The 21,509-nt window shown below is 42.8% G+C and overlaps 1 protein-coding gene across 7 annotated transcripts in view; it reads right to left on the bottom strand.

The window, feature by feature from the left end:
* Positions 1-21,509, bottom strand: part of GLRA2 (glycine receptor alpha 2) — a 120,952-nt gene that overhangs the window by 8,539 nt on the left and 90,904 nt on the right. For 2 of the 7 annotated variants that reach the window (XM_033147388.1, XM_033147389.1), the window contains exon 8: positions 13,156-13,303. The exons of the other annotated variants lie outside the window; for them this stretch is intronic. In XM_033147388.1, coding sequence (XP_033003279.1) covers positions 13,156-13,303 — 148 coding nt within the window. The remainder of the gene's footprint in view (positions 1-13,155; positions 13,304-21,509) is intronic. 7 annotated transcript variants of the gene reach the window in all.

Below are 21,509 nucleotides of genomic sequence, written 5' to 3' on the forward strand. Positions count from 1 at the left end.
CCCTAGCTAACAGGACCAGTGGTCAGGGATGATGGGAATTGTAGTCCCAAAACAGCTGGAGGGCCAAGTTTGGCCATCACTGCTGTAGAGTGACCAAGAATGGACACAGAACTAGACTATGCAAATGGAAAGGGAAGAACATTACAGATGGGATCAGACAAAATGGCACCCATTGAATTTCCTGTAGCAAAGTAAACAGGTTGAAATATGGGACCCAGCTGGGGTGTGTTTGTGTGTGAGAGTGGGAGATGAATGAAGATGGTAGCTTTTAGTTTTCCTTACTTCCATCCTTCCCTACCTGCAGTTAGTCTTCAAGTGTGTCTACAACGAGGTTATCTCACTCAATTTATCTTTGTTTTCCCACTCCTCCCCTGCTTCTCAATCTGCCACATAGTGTTGTGAAAAATGGCATTCTCCCCCCCCTTTTCCCTGCACATTGTGAGCTTCCCTCCTGGACCCAGCACTTTAAAGAGTGAAGTTAATTATGCCCCAGCCAATTTAAGAGAAGTGCTCAATAATTCATTAACCTCTGTGTTGCGTTGGCTTGCCTACATGTAAACAGCACCAATCTGGATTGGTTTTGCCATGCTGAAGAGACACAGCAGCTGCTGCGTAATCACACTCCCTTTTCCAAGCTGCCTGATCTAACTCATTTGTAAAAGCAGGACACCGATAAAAGGTGACATCCCTACCAAGGACTCTGAAGAGATAAGCCTACTTCCAGCCTAGCAATGAATAATAGCACAGCACCACAATCTGCTTCATTCCAGCCTGTACAGGTATGTGGGGGTCTTTTTAACCTTGGCATGCAATCTTGAGAGCAAGGTCCCAGTTTAATATTGTAACAGTGCTTTTTTTTTTTGGGTGGAAGAGTTTTATCTACTGCTCTCAGATATGACACTAATGCCCACCGTTAATAAGTAATAGTACTGTTAAACTCGCCCCACTTCTCCAAGAGTTGAAAAGTTCCACTTGACCCAGGAGTGGTTTCCTTTGAAAGGCCACTGAAGGCTTCAGAGCATTTTGTAGTTGTGCTTATTTACAAATACACAGTCTTAGCATAGATGGAGGAACAGCTTAAACCTGCTAACAGACAACCAATGCCTGCTGTTCCCACAGCCAACACCCTAAAAAGTTCACAGAGCCCTAATTTAGCTTTCCATGTCTCAGTCCAACTCAAACTGGAATCTAGGTGTCTTTCATAGACACCTAGATTGCAACATCCTCAGCTCGGAGGTCTGCCATTTGTCCATTTCATTTTCTAGCCATGGAATAAATTGTTGAACTATTAGCATTCATTCGCCAAGCCCCAAGCTCCAGACAAGTATTGCTTCAGGGCAAGACACTCTCATGGCCCTTTGGCAGTCCTTAACTGGACTCCAACCTTCTCTGGAAAGGACTCTCATGCCTTGCTATATGCTAGTCCTCACGATTACTTGTTAAAACTCCCTCTTCATGCACCCAGTTTCAACAGGAACGGTCTGTTCTGCTTCAGTGCCTGTACTTTGCTTTGTCATCAAAACATTCGCTAATAAAAAGATTATCTGCTTGCCAGCTGAGTACAGCCTCTCCTGCAGTGGTGTAGCATAGCAAAGAGAGAAGCTTGGCTGGCTGGCTGTCACCTACTCATCAAATGAACCAAGCAAAAAAGAACCTTCTTTAGGCCAGATGCTGTCAGCCTTACAAGCTCTTACTGTCTCTTTGCTAAATTAGGAAGTTGACTATATAACCTACAGGGCTGAAGCTCTCCTTGTGGGAAACCACCTGTTAAAAATGACCAAGTGGAGTTTAGGGCAAACTCTAAGGAGATTTTCACCAAAGAGCATCACTACAAGTACGGGCCATTACAGATGAAAGGACAATAAGCCTGGAGAAAGCAAAACATTCCATTGTAAGCTAGCAAATCCAAGTGTGTTCGGGTTTGTTTCTTTGTTTTTAATAAAAACGAACATGCTTATAATCTGCAATATCCTTGCAGTTTAGTATATCTCTATGAAACATGGGCTGCACTTTCCATTCTTAATTAGCAGTTCTTGTGGCAGATGAAGATTGCAGAGCACCAGGAGGTAACACTGTTGCCACCAAGGAAGGCAGAGCATTAAAAATGAATGTGCGACTCATTCTAGTAAATGGGTCCATTCTATTAAGACAGCTGAGCAACAGTGTATTGGGAAACAGCAGAACCTACCAAAAGAATGTGGCCAGCTTCCAGCCATCCTTGTGAGAAACACTAGTTTATCATCCTGAACGCACCCGTGGGATAAATCAGTCTCATATAACCAACATGTTTAACTCTAATTAATGCATGAAGAGGTTAAGACCACAGAGTAAGCTGTCCTGTCAGGCTTAGCTAGGTCACACCCCTCACCTTGGGAGGAAGCATTCCCAAACACTTTGTCCATTCCTTTTCCACCAGGTGAACCGACCCGCAAGCCAACTTTGTTTTTCTATACATCTAATTTAGAAACATTTACCACTTTTTGTAACCTTTTGTAAAAAAAAATTAAGGAAGAGCAGAGATGCTAGAGGGAAGTGATTTTCATAGGAATGGGGTAGAAAGGAAGAAAGGAAGTAAAAAAGAAGAAGAGGGAGAGGTTTAAAAAAGAAACTCAGCATGAGTTATGGAAGACTTCCCCAGGCTCATCTTGTAATCAGCATAGCTTCCCCATTGCTTTTCTCTGCAGCTTTTCAGAAAAAGGTATAGCTTTTTCGAAGCATTCTCCATGAAAGCATTAGAGAGGCCTTCATAGGTGGTGGAAGCAGTTTATTATGGACGGAATTAGGGGAAGCCTGAACTCAGTGGACACTCTAGGAAACTTACCCAGTAACATATGATGCCCAGGGCCTTGTAAGGGGTCACCTGGAATGTCACAGCAGTCCTCCATTGCTGCTGGAGAGTCTGAGAAACGAGGCTCCCATGGCATCCTGGCTCAATCCATTAAGTGAGGGGTCCTTTTCAGCCTAAGGGTCACATTTCATTCTAGGCAGCCTTCCAGGGTCCACATACCAGAGGTGGGAGGAGCCAGAAGCAAAAGTGGGCAGAGCAACACATTTTAATTTGCTCACACCTCCCTTTCTATCCTCCCCATCTAGGCAAACAAGAAGCATTGTCAGAGTTCCAAGATACTGTTACACAGGCTGGACACCACCACCAATCTACAGAGTGGTAGCAAGATTCCAGGGGGTTCCAGGAGCCTGTGTTCCTTTGTTTTATTCACATATTTACACCTGAATTTGGAGGGAGGGAGTCCAGATCTTACAGTGTGGCCATCTCAGTGGTGGCTTGTTCCCCACAGCAGTGCAGTGCTTGAATCCAAGGCATCCCTCCTAGCTTCCCTTCAGCTAGCCTGCCAAAACGATTCTGTCTTTGTTCTCCTTTCTCTTCGCAGCACACCTCTCACCTAAGCAACTCCTCTCCATCCATCTCCTATCACAAGGTTAGGTTTTTAGAATATTTTTCCTGCGAGCACAGCCTCCTCCCTCGCCATCACCTTGGCAACCCATCTTTCACAGACCTGAGACCCTTCCTTTGATGCACTAAAGACCAGCAATCAGCAGCTTGATCTGTTAACGTCTTTGCTCTTAACTAGCCAGGCTGGTTAAAAAAAGCCAGCACAAGATTCCTTGTCTGGCACAGTTTTGTAGCATGTATTTTCCATTCATATTCTGAATAATCAAAATCCCGCCATTTATTAATTTCTTGGATTTAATGGGGGGGGGCACTGGAAACAGACAGGTTGTGCATCCATAGCTGTGACCAGAGGAGAAAGGACTGCTGGGAGGAGCACAGAGAGAAACACCATGGTGCACAACCAGACACCTTCATCTGCCCCAACTGCAATGAAACATCTCTCCCATATTGGTGGGTACAGCCACAGTAGGCGATGCAACCTTCCAACCTTTCATCGCCTACAGACAGCCACCCAATCTTAAACAACTCCTCACCCACAATAATACAACAACAGGACTCAACATGGACACTGGTACCAGAGCCTGCAATAAACCCAGATGCCAACTTTGCTGCCACATAAACCCGGACAACACCATTACTGGCCCCAACAACATCAAACATACCATCTCAGGACTATTTAATTGCCCATCTTCTAACATTGTGTATGCAATCAAATGCCAACAGTGCCCTTCAGCTCTCTATATTGGACAAACAGGCCAAACCCTACGCCAAAGGATAAATGGACATAAATCTGATATCAGGAATCACAAGACAGAGAAACCAGTAGGAGAACACTTCAATCTCCCAGGACATTCTATACAAGATCTCAAAGTAGCTGTCTTAATACAAAGGAATTTCAGAAATAGACTGGAAAGAGAAGTGGCTGAATTGCAACTCGTTACCAAACTTAAAACCATGGAGAGACCTGGTCTGAACAAAGACATTGGATTCTTAATCTCATTATACATGACAAAGCTATCTTTAGCCATCTCACCCCTTGCTTTTTCCTTTAGACTAATTGCAGTCGTTAACAGTCGTCAACAGGTTTTCCACACCCATCAGCCAATCATCCATTCCCACCACCCTTCTGAGTAATACCCCTCCTCACTCTCTCACTATATATAAGGGTCTGGTGACTTCTGTTTCAGTGCATGCACACGAAAGCTCATACCAAGAAAAAACTTAGTTGGTTTCTAAGGTGATACTGGAAGAATTTTTTTATTTTTTATTTTGTTTTAACCTTCCAACAGTTTGACTTCATCCACAAAGGCGCACTCCTCCATTGTCTCCCAAGACAGACGGATGCCAACAACAAGGGGGGGGGCGCCCCCAACTTATAACAATATATTCTAGCCAGGCAAAAACACTCAAAAGGAGTGCAATGTAGAACTTGAGAGGTGCGTGGCATGGAAGGGTGTGTGGTCTGAGGAGAGTTCTGTGGGCAAGACTGAGAAGCCAGGAGTGTCACATTAGACCTTTGGGTCTCAGGTCCCCATGCCTGCATTAAGAAGTATAGACAGAATCTGTAACACAGGGGTCACCTGCAGAAATGGATGCTTTGCAACAGCATTCATGTTTTAAAGACAAGGCCCCAAATCAAGTATTAGGAACTGCAAAAACAAACATGGGGGGAAAAAAGAGAAAATGATTCTTCCATTTATTTATTTAAAAAAACTCCATGTGCGTGCAGTTTAATTTTGGAAGGTGCTTTAAACTGTGCTCCTGTGGCCTTAAAAATAAAAGTGTGCTTTGTTTTCTGGTTCTTTTCCAGCTGTTCATGTCCTATTTTCAATTTATTCTCTTTCTCCAGGCACAGAAAGAATGGGAGTATTTGCACCCAGCAGGTGGCTCTTTTCATCATTTGGGAAATGGCAAAGTACAGTTGCGGTGTGTTCCCTGCTGTTATGAGCAAATTGTACGTCAAACCCCAGTGAACTGAAGTACAGCCCTTTCCTTACCTGATGATGAGTATCACTTGCCCTCTTGCACAAAGTTATAAGGTTAAAAAGAAAAAGAAATAAAGATTTTTTTTTTTAAAAAAACCCACCTCCCAGGCTCTCTAGCAGTCTACTCTTGGCTAAGGAATACAGATTTGATCCCAAATGGATAGATGCAAATAAACCACGAAACTCTGCCTTTGCATTCTGTGGCTGCCTGTTACAGCCCATGAAACACCCTCTTTCCTCCTGTAATGATTTTGTGTCCAAAACAAAATTATCTGTTACTTATCCCTTTAAATAAATCTTTGTCCAATCGTGCAACAGTTAATATGCTGAGTAGACTACCTGGTTTGGATTACTTTTCTTAAGGCTGAATTCTCAGTGAGTTATTTGGACATTGGCACTCTGGAGTACAAATAAGAACATACTTGAGTGAATAATTCTCCATCCAAAAACATTGACCTTTAGTTTGGAGAGATTTTCTTATTGAGTAACGTTCTATCATGTGAGTCACTATGCCACACACACACACACACACACACACACACACACATTCTGAAGTGGCACTACCCCAGTAAGAACTAGGCCTGAGTTTCCTAGGGTTCCTGTTGGTCAAGATTTCCACAGTATTTCCCCTTAAAAAAAAAATCTGTGATAACTGGTCATTAATTTATTGCAAACAGGTTCAATGTCAAAAGTCACATCTCTTCTACACACTGGATAAGGCTATCAATGGCCACCAGTCCTGATGTCTGTATCTTACCCACCCCCTTGCACCTACCTCCTGCCATCTAAAACTTCACCCAAAAGTTCTCAGTAGATAACAGTCAACTCAGCATTATAAGAAATGACAATGCAATGTGGCACACAGGGGTTTGTGGAAGTTAGAGGCATTCTTCTTTACTGAACCTCCATGTGTGGGTTGAACTTTCCTCGTGTCCCTGAATTATACTGATACACCGGGATGAGAGTTTGGATTCTGCAGATCTTGGGCTTTCCTGGCTAAGCTCTGGCTGAGACAGTGTCAGTTCCTCACTGCAGTTCAGCTTAAGTCCATGGAACTTATGAGGTGTAAGCAGGGGTAGTCTTTGGTAATCTGTCGCCCTGAATGAGCCCAAAATTTGGTGCTCCAAATTGGATCTTCCCAGTTACGGATCTTCTCAATGTTGCAACCTCGTGGCTTGGCGTCCTGTGTGGGGGAACCACCCGCACTGCCTAAATCCAGTGCAAGATGGGGCAGGGAGAGAGTGTCCAAACCCCTTCCAGCTTGGACACATGACCTAACAGTCTGGTGAAAATCAGCTAGCAGAAAGGGTGGTGTAAGTCAAATTCTTCCTGAATGGAATTTGGAACAGGAGCAACTTAAGCTGCCATGACTTACATGGGTGTACATTACACCAGCTTTCTATAGTTAGGATTGCTCTGTGGGTGTGTTTAAAGGGTGTGGACATCGCTGTGACACAGTCAACCGCCAACAGGTCTGCCCTGAAGAAGTGTTGATCTTCAGTATAACCAACCAACTTCTATTGGTTGCCTGAAGCAAATAAGATGCTAAAGGCAGTGGGAATCATAAAGCCATTCATATTGAGGCTGTCTTTCTCACAATGAAACCCATGTGCTTGAGCTTGCATTGTGAGGGCTAAAAATAGCCCAGCAAAAAGGGTTTTCCTTGAGCACTTCCATTATTCACATGATGCGGAATGTTACATAAAACAAACAGGGCACATTTTACCACAAAGTGCTATACGCAAGGATCTGAAGAAGTATAAAACATTTCCACTGGGGACAGAAGCACCGAATATTTTTCAAGGCAAATCCAGCCTGGGAAAGGAGTATTTTATTATTTATATATATATATTTACTGACAAGATATGAGTGTTTCGCTTCAGTCAAAATTAAGTAATAAAGCTATGCCTTTACAAATAGCCCCAGCCTTTTGTTGTCTCCATTCCTGATATGGACTGAGATGTGGTAATAATGCAGCCCGTTATCAGATTGGGTTGGGGAGGCTGGAAGGGGGGAGGCGAGAGAAGGGACAATCATCTGTCTCTGTCTGGCAAGAGCCATCCAGAAATCTCAAGACACTGATTTAATTTTTTTTTTCATAGAATCATCGAGTTGGAAGGGACCCTGAGGATCATCTGGCCCAACACCCTGCAGTGCAGGAATATGCAGCTGTCTCTTATGGGACTGAACCTGCAACCTTGGTGTTATCAGCACCATGCTCTTACCAACTGAGCCATCCAGCAGGTAAGTTCACATTTGGGAGAAGCACTGAAGCAAAGAGAAGCAACCAGCAATAGGGGAAAACCCATGCACATTTATGGAATATATGCTTTGCAAATACATGTTGCTCTCGGCTTAGCTACAGCAATATGGCTGAAACACTAGGCTGTGTTCACACCATACCTTTAAAGCACATTTCAAAGCACACACACAAACACTAAGGCCGCATACACACTATATGTTTAATGCACATTTTCTCTCTCAAAGAATTCTGACACTGTAGCTTGTTAAGGGTGGCTGGGAACTGCAAATCTGTGAGGGGGTAAACTACATTGCCCGAATTCTTTGAGGGGAAGAATGTGCATTGAATGTAGCGTGTTGGTGGTATGCAGACTCTCCTCCTCTCTCTTCCTCTCTCCCTCTCTCTCTCTCTCTCTCTCTTTCTGTACTCTGTTCATGTTAGATGCCCGACGTTTACTATAACATTCCTAAGTTAGAAGCAAACCATTGCTGCTTCTCCAGCTAGTTACCTGAGATGTGCTATCACAGTTGCAAAAGATTCCGCTCCCCCACATTGTGATACATAAAAGTGTTTCACACATGAGCCCTCTGACTGTACGTATTTCTGAAAGCACAGAAACTATTCTGCACTTCCTGAAATGGCTGCAGGTATCATAGAGTGAGACACAAATCTCCCTTTTTTCTTTCTTTCCTGCCACTTCTGATTTGAATCATGCAGCACAGAGGTGTAAGGAAGAAGCAGCTGCTAATGACAAGGATTTTCTGAGGAGTGGTGACTGCTTGAATTTCTTGGCAGACCACTTTAGAAGTCCAGGGTAGGGGAGCTAAATGAGAGTGAACTAGCAAGCTCTTTCCTAAATAACATGTATGCAAATGTATTTTCATCCTTTCCCATGTATATGATAATGTGACACTGAGCCACACTACTATTGTAAAACCTTTGACTTTCTTTTGCTTTGAGATCAGCAGCAGGGAACCTCAGACCCTCCAAGTGTCCCTATTTTCCAGGGAGAGTCCCGGATTTACAGAAGCCACCCGGTTTCTGATTGGATCCCGAAATGCCCTGCTTTTCTTTAGGACGTCCTTATTCTTGTAAGAGAAATTCTGGAGGCTATGGAACCCCCTTTCAGCCCTCGAACAGCATTTATTTGGCCGACCTTCTGGGGAAGCGGGGGGAGGGTCAGATGCAAATAAATGGGTGTGTCCAGAAGCAAAAGTATGTGGAGCAACAGACGTGACTGAAGTTCCTGCAAGACTCTAGTCTGCACACTCATCCTCTCTCCTTCATTCAGCTAGGCAAGCAAGAGGCATGAGCACAGCTCAATAATGCATTCCAGCCAAGCAAAAGCATTTGAAGGGGGCACAGAATAGTCAGTGAGAAGTGTGGTCTGCAGAGATAGCATGGCCCAAGGAGAATCTCAAAGGCCAGAGAGAGTGGCTTGGAGGCCCACATTTTAAGTATGCTCCCTGTTTTCCATATGGTAAGGGTCATGCCCCCAAAGAATCCTAAATCCAGGATCCCATTTCCCCCCTATATTTGGCTGATGCATGACTAATAATGTTCAGAGTAGCAAGATACACCAGATCATTCCAGTTGTACAGCTGTTTCTAGGGGGCAAGATACTTTTAGACTGGTCTGCTGGTGCAGGGGAAGCAAAATCACAGGGTCATCTTTATAATATAGAGGAAGTAACTGGATTTCTGGGTATTGATGTACAGTAGATGTAGATTGAAGCACCTTGTTCTGTCTGCAGGTGCATCTGCTCAGGTTATTGTGGCATAAATATGCAAATCAATAATGCCTCCCCCTGAGCTCCAGTTTTCTTGATCCCACCAGTATTAATGTAACATCAGTGCTAACAACAGAATCAGCATTGTTCAACTCTAATACAGAGGTCGGCTTTTGCTGTTGCCAGCCTTTTGGGAAATATCCTGCTTGACTTCCCACATGAGACAATAGCTTCTTGAATTATTCAGGGACAACAGAATAAAGACTTTGCAACATGCACAGTGCTTCTTGCTTTGATCACAAAGGCAGATACTTTCCTTATAATGCAAAATTACCCTAGTTTCAAAATTATTCTGGTTACTTAGCACCAGCCTTGGCAGAGATGTAATTTTTTAAAAAAAAAAAATTCCAGAAGTAGGGGGAAGTTCAAGAAAGTTCATTTTTATTGTAAGAGTGTTGGTATACCTGGATTTAACTTTTTTCTAAAGTCTTTATTTTTTTTTTAAAGAAACTAGAGATATGAGGAATTGTATCTAGGACCTTTTGCAAATCATGTGATTTATCTCTAGACCATGGCCTTCCTCAAAGCTAATCTGCTTCCCTCAGTTCAGCACAGTATTCTTTCTTCTCTTCCTATGTGTAAGTTTGAGAATGTTCTTCTAAATAAACGTATAAGTAGTAAGGTGGGAGAATATATATATATATTTCAAAGTGATTTTGTCCTCATAAATGAGACAGCATTTCTTCATGCAAATCCTCAATGCAAATTAAATACTCTAGATGTGACAGTGATGCTAGATACAGTTTTGGTTGCTCTAGCTCATGAAGGAAATTGTAGAACTGGAGAAGATGCAGAAAAGGGCAACAAAAATGATGAAGGGATTGGAACGGATTCTGTACGTGGAAGGTTGCAATAGCGTTATAAATTTACAATAGCACAACTGAGTGGAGACAGTGGGTAGAGGGTTCCCCCCTCCCATATTGCATAACACGAGAATATGATGAAACTAATTGACAGTACAAGAGAAAGTGCTTCTTTACAAAACGTCCAATTATTTTATAGGTATCATTGTCACAAGATGTGCCAATGATGGCTATGAGCATAGATAGCTTTCAAAGGGGATTACAGAAAGTCATGGAAGATCAGAGTATCAAAGGCTAAGGTAAAGGGACCCCTGACTGTTAGGTCCAGTCGCGGACAACTCTGGGGTTGCGGCGCTCATCTCGCTTTATTGCCGAGGGAGCTGGCGTACAGCTTCCAGGTCATGTGGCCAGCATGATTAAGCCGCTTCTGGTGAAACCAGAGCAGCGCACAGAAACGCCATTTACCTTCCCCGCCAGAGTATTTATCTACTTATACTTTGACGTGCTTTCGAACTGCTAGGTTGGCAGGAGCAGGGACCAAGCTCACCCTGTCGCAGGGATTCGAACTGCCAACCTTCTGATCGACAAGTCCTAGGCTTTGTGGTTTATTTAATAAGTGGGCTTTTTGAAATTTCCTTGCTCAGGGGCTCCTTGTTCACTGAAGACTGTGTGGCAGCGAAGAACATTTGGGCGAGTGCTGTTGCCTTCAAACTCTACTTGTAAGATTCCTGGAGGTATCTGCTTGGCTACTCCAAGAAGCTGGGCCTCTGATTCAACAGAGCTCCTTCGTTTTGAGAACTAGGCCATGCATTGTCTAAAGTTTGCTCAGCAAACTAACAGCAACTTTTTAAACATGATGTTCTAAACGTGGCAGATAGATTGTTTCTGTTCTCGGTTCACACAACTGGGTTCTGAAATGCATTTTGACGAGAGATAGGATACTTGTCACAATAGCATTCTTCAAGGTGACCCTGCTTTCTGGTTTGCCAAACGAAGCACGACACTAATTGCAGTGAGCAGTCTGAGTTGTATAGTGTAATTAGCAGCCATGGCAAGGGAGAGGAGCAAGTGGGATCATGGCATACCCCTCCAACATTTCTCCGATGAAAATAGGGACGTCCCACTCCATAATGATAATTTTACTATTTATACCCCTCACAGATTACTGGGTTGTCCCAGCCACTCTGGGCAGCTTCCAACATATATAAAAACATAATAAAACAATAAACATTATAAAAAAATCCCTTCCCTATACAGGATTGCCTTCAGACGGCTTTGTGGGTCAGATAACTCCATGCCCGCCAACATTTATCCTAATGAAAATAGGGATGTCCTAAGGAAAAAGGGGACATTCTGGGATCAAATCAGAAAAACCGGGACAGCTTCTCTAATAGAAACAGCTTCTGGAAAATAGGGACACTTTGGAGAGTCTGTCATGGCACACCGGCAGGGATAACGTGCCTCCCCATACCATTATCCCTGATGAAAATCGCCCTACCCACAGCTAGTATTGTCCCTAAGAGGAAAACCTCCATTGGCATAAATTGAGGCTTGCTTCTGGGGACTAATAGCAGGTGATGGGGCTTAATGAGGTCACAGGATGAGGACAGAGTCAAATCCCCTTCCTTGTGTGGGCCCAGTCCTGTTCGTTCTACTACTACTGAGGTTTCTGTTTACACTGAAACAACGAGACACAATGTTGCACTCATGGCATCAGTGCCACCTGCAGATTGGCTCGAGTCACAACTTCAAAGTTCAGCAGTATAAGTGCATTGTAAAATAATAGCTAGAAGTGAGCTACCCATGTAATGCTTAATCCATGGTGAAAGAAGCAGCAGGACTGCCATGAAAGTATTGTATGGGAAAGCAGCAGAAAACACAGAGTACAAGAAGTCGAAACATAGCAAGATCTACATATGGTCAGAACTGTTCTGTATGACATAAGAAGTCTACTACTACGATGCCATAAATATTGCAGGTTGCCAATTTATGAATCATTTCATACAACCTCTCTCTCTCTCTCTCTCTCTCTCTCTCTCTCTCTCTTTCTCTTTACCCTCAAACTTGGATTGCAGATCTGATTCATTATCCCGTGTGCTGGTGACTCTTTCATCCGCAAGCCATTCATACGCCGTACCGACTCGACGCTTTCATTCCCAATAGCCACAGTCTGTGCCTGTTCCCAGATTGGTCAGAACAGAGAGCAGCAGCAAGAATGGAAATGGTGCAATGATATATGAAACGAAACAAAGCAAAACAAAAAGAAAAGTAAGAATGGCACAGTTATTGAAGAGCATCCAGGTGAACAATGTAAAGAGTAGCTGAAATAATGTGATTAGTATGGTGTATGTGTGGTGTTGTTGCTTGTTGAGAAAGATGGGTGGTAAATATCATATGGAGGTCAAGAGAAAATCAACTTTGAATGATTAGCTATTGTCAGGTCTCCAGGCAAGAAATTACTTCTAAAATTCCACTTCAACATAATAAAGGCATTTTAGCTGCTACAAAGCAAATACTGGTTGATGGATTAGCAGCTAAAGCAGAATCTAAAGACAACAATGCTAAAAAAATGAAATGAAGACTGGTGCCTGGAAGACATTCAAATTAAAAGTGACATGAATATTCACAGCAAGCCTGAAATTTGCAAAATATCATGGGTTTGCCCTTTCAGTATTGAATATTTCTCTACAGAGAGGCATACTTGGACTTGTTTTGCAAATATGAAAAATCTTTTGTTTTCAGTTCAGGCATTGATAGAAACACAACAAACTCTTGTTTTAAATTCTCAGCTTCTTTCACTGACTAACATTTTTGAGGAGATAAGAAATATATTTTGTGTCTTGCGTGCTAAAGGGAGGAAATCAGAAGAGTGCAAACAATTATTTTGGGAAAACCATGATTATATGGAGGATAGAGTCTTGTACCTTGTTTTGCCTCCTCTGCCTTCTCCGAAGCCTGAGAAATTCCTTATGTTGCCTTGACACAAAATTCACTGCTGCGTATCGAGCAAGGCAGCAAACACAAAGAGAAGACATACCAGCCCTCCAGATGTCAATAGCTTTTACATAAGAACCTACAAGACAAAGGAAACGGGAAATAAAAATCATGGCATCTTGTAATGAGGAATGACAGATCTGCATGAGATGAAGACAGAAAACATCTACAGAGAATGTGGGCTTGCACAGTGAGCCTTTGTCTTCTGTGTTTACTAAGCACTGCAAACTGTCACATAAACTAGAACTGCTCTGAATGTTCTTTAATTTTGCTATTATTCCCTTTGAAAAGTACTACATTTAATCCAGTCAAACAGATGGCCAGAATACATACCTACAGGGTTATATTAAGCATATGTGGCACCAGGGAGCAAAGATCCACCCGGCGCGCCCCCCCCCAGGTTGCCCAGTCCCAGGCACACAGGAGGGCGGAGCTGGCCGGCCGCCTCAGAGTCTCACTGGCTTGGTCGTCCCTGAACTCGTGGTGCAGAGCCACCCAGAGCAGAAGAGTCTGCCGCAGGATTGTCAGCCTGGCGCCCCTGAGCACCCAGCGCCTGGGAGCCCTGCACCCCAATCCCTATGGGTAAGACGGCCCTGCATACACATCCCCAACATTCACATTGTTTTGTTACTGTATGGTGACCCCACTGATCTGTTCTCCTCAGTGCCATTCTGCTTTACCCTTGGGCAGTCTCCTCAAGTGTGATTAGCTGTAATGACCCACAGGGTGTTCATGACATCATTACTTCAGATGTAACATCATGACATCATTATCAAAATCACCTCAGCCGCCACAGCCACTAGGATTTACGGGCTGTGTGGCTGAGGACTATGGGGGGAAATATGATGAAGAGAAACAGTGCTGAGAAGAACAGCAAATATTGGACTGGTGTGTGTTTACAATTTGTGCAGGAAATTCACTGAAATTAGAAGGCACTTTTCAACACTCTTGAGCAACATGAAAACAAGTGAGTCCTGACAGAAACGCCAAAAGAAACTCCCCAAATGAAGGTGTTATGTTTCAGAAATATCACCACCATTGCAGCAGACTGAAGTTGAGAACTTTATTACCGGTATTTGTCCACCACTACATTCTGCATAGTATCTAGAATAACTCTACAGCCACAATGCTGTGCACACTAACGAGGGAAAAGTGGTAGCTAGTGAGGTAGGGTTGACCAGATTACCTCTCACAACCTTCAGTCCCACATCACCAGGTGCTACTGCTGAGAGAAGTCCTAATGAAGGCAGGGGGCCCTATTTTCATATCAACACGCAGTAAGACATATGTATAAGTGGAGTCAGGAGGTTTAAAGCAACAACTGACACTGTCAGTATATGATAAGACTTTCACAAAGAAATGGCAGCAGAACACAAACAGATAAGGGGGAGGGACCAACAGCACCCAGAAGGGTTTCACTTCCTCCATTAGGTTTTAGGGGAAAGGACCATTAGGACCTGAGGGCAGAGATAGCAAGAAGTGGGCTGCCCTTCATCTTTCAGAACACATTCATAATAAGCAACAACAACCTCCTGAATTTCATCCCACTCCTCTTCCTCTGTTTTTTCATTCATTCAGCACCATCTCAAACAAGTTACTGCCTAATTGTAAGTGAGCAAAATGTTACGAAGCAACTCCAGTTTTAGACACATGATGTGATTTGGTCTCTAGTGCAGCTGTACTTGGCATTTGTTGTGAGCTCTTCTAAATATATATTTGCAACGCCGTCATATCATGTCTTCCTATTCCCCGCTCCCCCTGCCCTCCATCCCATAAAACCACCCACCTTATAAGGAATGTATGAACACCTGGAAGTTGTTCTGAGTCACCTTATTGTTGGATGTGAAGCCTCAAGGATCCACATTTCTGACTGGAAAAAAAAATCCTTCCCTAGAGTTAATAAAGGCACTGAGGGCACTTAGCCATCCTGTCACTTATACTTCCAGATGCTGTGCTAGCTGGATTATTTTGACGCTGTAATATTTTGTGCTGTGCTGAAATTTACCCTCACAGTTCTAGAGGAATATTGCTGATAAGGAAAAGGCTGCCCCCCCTGGTCTCTTTCTCAGGATTCTAGAGAACTTATTTTATAATTTTGTTTGAGCATTTTAAAAAAATGTTCCTTAATTATGAGGGAGGTGAGGGGTGTTTAGGATTGAGTGAGTGTCCCCTTTCATTGTACAACCATCTCTGGGTCTTCTGCAACCTTCACTTTCTGGGAGCCCCACAATATGCTTGGCTGGGCTTTCCTATTAGTGTGGGCACTCCAGAAGGCTGCAGAGTGCAGGCCACCAGAGAGGTTATATGTAGAATGAAAGAAAGGGCAAACATCCCTCGGACATTTTGAAAGAAAACAGTCACACTCTTTTCTGCCTTGGTCAGACCGCATGTGGAGTACTGTGTCCAGTTCTGGGCACCACAATTTAAGAAGGATATTGACAAGCTAAAACATGGGCAGAGGAGGGCAACCAAGGGTCTGGAAACCAAGTCTTATGATGAATAGTTGAGGAAGTTGCATATGTTTAGCATGGAGAAGAAGAGACTGAGGGGAGATACGAAAGTCATCTTCAAATAGCTAAAGGGCTGTCACATGGAGGATGGCACAAGCTTGGTTTCTCCTGCTCTGGAGGTTAAAATCTGAACCAATGGATTCAAGTAACAAGAAAAAAGATCCCAAGTAAACATCAGGAAGAACTTTGTGACAGCAAGAGCTGTTTGAGAATGGAACAGACTCCCACAAGAGGTAGTGGACTCTCTTTCCTTGGAGGTTTTTGAGCAGAGGCTAGATGGCGAACTGTCATGTATGATATAGTTGGAATTCCTGCATTGCAAGGGGTTGGACTAGATGACTCTCAAGATCCCTTCCAACTCTACAATTCTATGTTTCTATACCCCCCCCCATGTGCCCATTTCTTCTAACTAAATCAGCTCTCCAGAGTGACATTCTGCCCCAAAGCAGAATCACATACAGATTTATGTGGAAAGAAAATATAGCATTATTCTCAGTGCATTGCAATAAATAAAAAACAGAATCATAGGTCTAAAATCCTGCATCCATAGCAACAATCAACAAACCTCCCATGAGTGTCAGCAAGATATATATTGTCTGCTTCATCTGTTATGGGGTGCAATTCTCAATATTGACCATTAGCTTCTAAGGGAACAAAGCTAGATCTTTTGACCTGTGTTTGTTAGTGGCTCACTAGCTTATCACACAACACTTTGTGGGCAAAACTAGATGCTATTACTAATTACAGTGGTACCTCGGGTTAAGAACTTAATTCATTCTGGAGGTCTGTTCTTAACCTGAAACTGTTCTTAACCTGAGGTACCACTTTAGCTAATGGGGCCTCCCGCTGCTGCCAACGCTGCCACACAATTTCTGTTCTCATCCTGAAGCAAAGTTCTTAACCCAAGGTAGTATTTCTGGGTTAGCGGAGTCTGTAACCTGAAGCGTCTGTAACCTGAGGCACCACTGTATATGAATTCTTATTTTAGAATAAACAACATGCAGGCACAGGGGTGCCTGATCCAGATCAGGGGGAGGCAAAGAGTGCTTAATCCTTTGCTCTCTGATGAAGTCCAGTAATTGCACTTCTCCCATGCTGGCTCTGTGCACCGTATGGAAGCACTGCAATTCTACTCAGGTACACAGGGCCAAGATAAGAAAGAGTCAGCATGATACTGTCAGTACTCTCTGAATACCATGAAGTGCTCAATAATAAAGCCACATGAAGCAGGAGTCCATATAAGACTGCCTGCAGACTTCCTGTACTAAGAAGGAACAAGGAAAGTGCTTTATTTCACTCTACCCTTATGCTGACCTAAACTACATGAGGGGTGGATCTTGCAGGCTACAGAAGATATTAATATATTTCTGTAGCCATTTTTCCCTCCATCGTTTCGTCACTCTTCTCTAGGAATCTAGACCTCTCACTTTTAGAGCAAAGATTGGCGTACTGTGACAAACAAATTGATTTTTTTTTAAAAAAAATCCATAATTTGCAGTGCAGTCAAATGATCATTAATCAATTCAAAGCCAATTTTTTTTTCTTAACTGAAACCAAATATCTCATGTAGATGCTGAATTTTTTTTTTATGACTATGAGTGATATATGTCAGGAAATGCACTTGCAGTTGCTCTTGATCAAAGATACCTGGAGCATTTTTACCTGCCCTGACACCTGCAGAATATCAAATCACTCAAATGTATTAAATGGCACAAATAATATATGATCTATTTTTGCCTTCTGCCTTTTCTTTAAAAAAGGCTTTTGTGTAACATGTTCCCCCCCCCCCCGCCTGCCTGAACACTGGAATGTCCCCATTCCATCTCCAATGTCATCAAGGTCTCTCTTAGTTTGGAAAGAGGCCAGACTTGTTACCCTTGAGTCTGCCAGTGGCGAAGGACTGAAAAGTGCTCTTATTTGCTCAAGTGTAATTTGTGAAGAAAACTGCAATTTGGGCTATATAAAAACTATCTCGGATGGGGGAAGAAATTATTCACAGAGACGGTCTTTAGCGCACTAGACTAGGGGGGGTACCTGCATGCTGACCAAACATAGTTGTAAAATAATGAAATAAATTGAATTCAGGGTTGCTTATTGCTAGGATACTATTATTATTTTGGTTAAAGCACCATGTCATCATATCATGTATGATCCGCATAAAAAGAAAAGAGTCAAGGAATTTGTAGCATAGAAGTGAAGACAACACTCCAATGGTGCCACAATCCATAGCTATACATTTCGCCTAATACAAACACACAAACGGATTCCTTCAAACCACCACTTTACATCTTGTTTCATAAATCTGTCTCATTTTACGCATGGGGGTAACAAGCATGCAAGGGCTATTTGGGGAAGTTTTAATGTTTAATGTTTTATTATGTTTTTATATATTGCTGGAAGCCATCCAGAGTGGCTGGGGAAACTCAGTCAGATGGGCAGGGTACAAATAATAAATTATTATTGTTGTTGTTATTAAAAACATACAGTACTCCAACCTATGCACTCAGAAGATACTAAAGATCAGGCTTCCTCAAACTCGGCCCTCCAGATATTTGCGACTACAATTCCCATCATCCCTGACCACTGGCCTGCTAGCTAGGGATCATGGGAGTTGTAGGCCAAAAACACCTGGAGGGTCGAGATTGAAGAAGCCTGCTAAAGAGCTTCCACATTCATTTCTGTGAAGGAAACAGGACTTGGGGTGGGGTTTGTACATACCCTAATTCTTCTAGCCCTAATCATGGTTCGAGGAAGAAAGACCATCTTTTTCCTTTTCAGAATGAGGATATTTCAGCTACCCAAACCTAGAATGACAAGGACCTTTTCAAGCTGGATGAGAAGAGGCTTGATTGGTAGTGATCATAATAGGAGGAGATACCTCATTTGCTCACATTCCATCATTAATCTGATGTTGTTTTCAGTGTCGGCAAGGCAATTGTCACTAACCAATGGACTTAATTTATTCCTTGCTAATATGGAGAGACTATCAGTCATAAGAAATAAACAAATATACTTCCTTTCATAATTATGCCTTGAAGAAAGTCATAGAAATCTGTGTGCTTTGTAAGAAGCTTCAAATAATAGAAAATAATACAGGAGGAGGCTTTTTAAAAATAATTTTTGGCTAATCATCAACAGCAAAGATCAAGAGTATTTTTTTAAGCCAATAGCTTCAGGCTTACTTTTTCTAATTTTAGTTCTTATTTGGTTCAGTGAACTGGATCACTTTTAATGGTTCACTTAGTTGCGACTGCTATAGAAACTACAGTGTGGAAAATGTATTTTCTTAATGTACTGCAGTCACCTGCATAGTTGGAGTCATTCTGAACTTCATCAGCGTTTTCAAAGGCAAAAGCAATATGGAGCTGTTTGTGTGTGCACACACAGTGGTGTGCATGCACACACCCACATGTAGAACACTTAACTGGACAATTCAATTCAAACATTTACATTTCCAGCTGCTAAATACTGCATGTATTTGCTCATTTTGCTTATGTTTTGCAATGCTGAATAAAATAAACTATACCTTTAATTTTGCAACAAAGCTACTCACATTACTATTTTAAACAAAAAGTTGAAATCAATTAAATCAAAAGTGCTCTCCACTTAATATCAAAGCTATCAAATGTTAAGTGAATTATGTAGCTTACACTTTTGACTATTATAGAAAAGCCATATGAAAGGAAATCGGAATGAACCCCAGATTTAACCTTCCATCCCTTTGCTAGAATGCAGTGGCGTAGGAAGGGCGAGGCGTAGGGGGCGCTTCGCCCCGGGTTCCAGGGGAGGGGGGTGACACTCCCCGCCCCCTCCCCTGCCACCCAGCATCCCATCCGTTGCTCCCGCGGGGAGCCGGCAAGCGAGCGACGGGTCGGGGGCTGCCCGACCCGCCGCTCACACGCTGGCTTGGATGCACTATGTATGCCCGGAATTCCGGGCATGTGCAGTGCATCCGATGCGTTGTGGCGTCATGACGCATGCACAAATATAAAGTTCTAGTTTACCCTTCAATCCTTCCTGCAAACAGCGACAGTTTGGAGGCACTGCAAGTCACACAGTGAAAGATATTTGGATGGCATGTTTTGTGTACAGGTACCAAAGGCTCCTCCAGATGAGCTGCTTATACAGCATTTGCATTGATTTGCTTGCACAAAGCTTACATTGCGGTTTGACTATTGAGCATTTGTTCTGATTTGTTTATGGGATGGTTATACAACAATGAGCATTCATCCTGATTTGCTTGTGAGGTATTTATACATCATCCTGTTAACCATTTGTTCATTCCACACTTCTCAATTCTTTCCCATGTCAATTTCCTAATCACAAAAAGTCCATTCAAAATGTGGATTTGTTGCATTAGGGTGACAGAGTGCTTTGATTCACTTTAATTATGCAGACCTAAATTTCCTGGCATGTGCTCGAAACTCTTCTGCAGAAAACTTTCTGGAGCTACTCTGTGTCTCTGCAAGACCTATGTGATGTTTTTGAACATCTACAGAGCAAGTCTGCCAAAGGTGAGTGAAACAGTCCAAGTCTCAAAGCGAAATATATTTGGGTGGTATGGTTTGTGCACAGCTACCAAAGCAGTATAAAGGTAAAGGGACCCCTAACCATTAGGTCCAGTCGCGAACGACTCTGGGGTTGCAGCGCTCATCTTGCTTTACTGGCTGAGGGAGCCGGTGTACAGTTTCCGGGTCATGTGGCCAGCATGACTAAGCCGCTTCTGGCAAATCAGAGCAGCGCACAGAGCGGTACCTATTTATCTACTTGCACTTTGACGTGCTTTCGAACTGCTAGGTTGGCAGGAGCAGGGACCAAGCAATGGGAGCTCACCCCGTCACAGGGATTCGAACCGCCAACCTTCTGATCGGCAAGCCCTAGGCTCTGTGGTTTAGACCACAGCGCCACCTGCATCCCTTGTACCAAAGCAGTATAAAGAATTATCAGTCCTTTCTCTCCTTTAAATATCCCTTTCACTGAAACATATGAACAATGTTGTGAAAATACACCTCTCACCTCCCACAATTCCTTTCTGGACTCCTGGTATTTGTTTTTGTTTTTTTAAAACTGGGCTTGTAAATGCAGGTGTACAGGGACTTGTTTTTAAGCCAGCCCAGTTTTATTAGATTCCCTTTCATGTTGCACCTTGTGAAAATAAGTGCGTGCACTTATCTCACTATGATGGATTTCTCTCGGTTGCTTGCTGTCAAGAAAACTTGTTAGTTACAGTGCACCCATCAAGCTTTATTTATGGCTTGGCTTTGAAAGATGACCACATCAGGTGCCTGCCCAGCTCCTTTATGAAATGTTAAGACAACAGAAATAGGGTATGCTCCTCTAATACAATATTCTCCTGCTTTCCTGCACTCCCATAGAGAACTTAATGCACAACCTGGGAGTTGCAACTTTTCTGACTGATCGTCCCTTTACTTGGAATAAAGTGGTTTATTGATCGTGCTAGCTGGTTGGCTGCAACATCTCAAAGTAGGGATGTACCACAATTTGAACCCATTTCACCATCATGGGATGACCCAGACCACATGCTGCTTACCAGGTGATAGACTTTAACTTGGTCTAATCACATGACAAATTAATAATTCTTTTCGCCTATGGCCTTTGGAGTCCTTCATATTTTTATAGAATGTATTTTTTATATAGAATAAAGCTGGAGAATGTGTGTATACATATATGTATACATATGCGTGTGCGTGCGTGCACACACAAACACATTTTCACAAGTGTTTGTTTTGCTAATGACTACAAAAGAACGGGGG

Source organism: Lacerta agilis, chromosome 4, assembly GCF_009819535.1.
Source record: "Lacerta agilis isolate rLacAgi1 chromosome 4, rLacAgi1.pri, whole genome shotgun sequence".
Lineage (NCBI taxonomy): Eukaryota > Metazoa > Chordata > Lepidosauria > Squamata > Lacertidae > Lacerta > Lacerta agilis.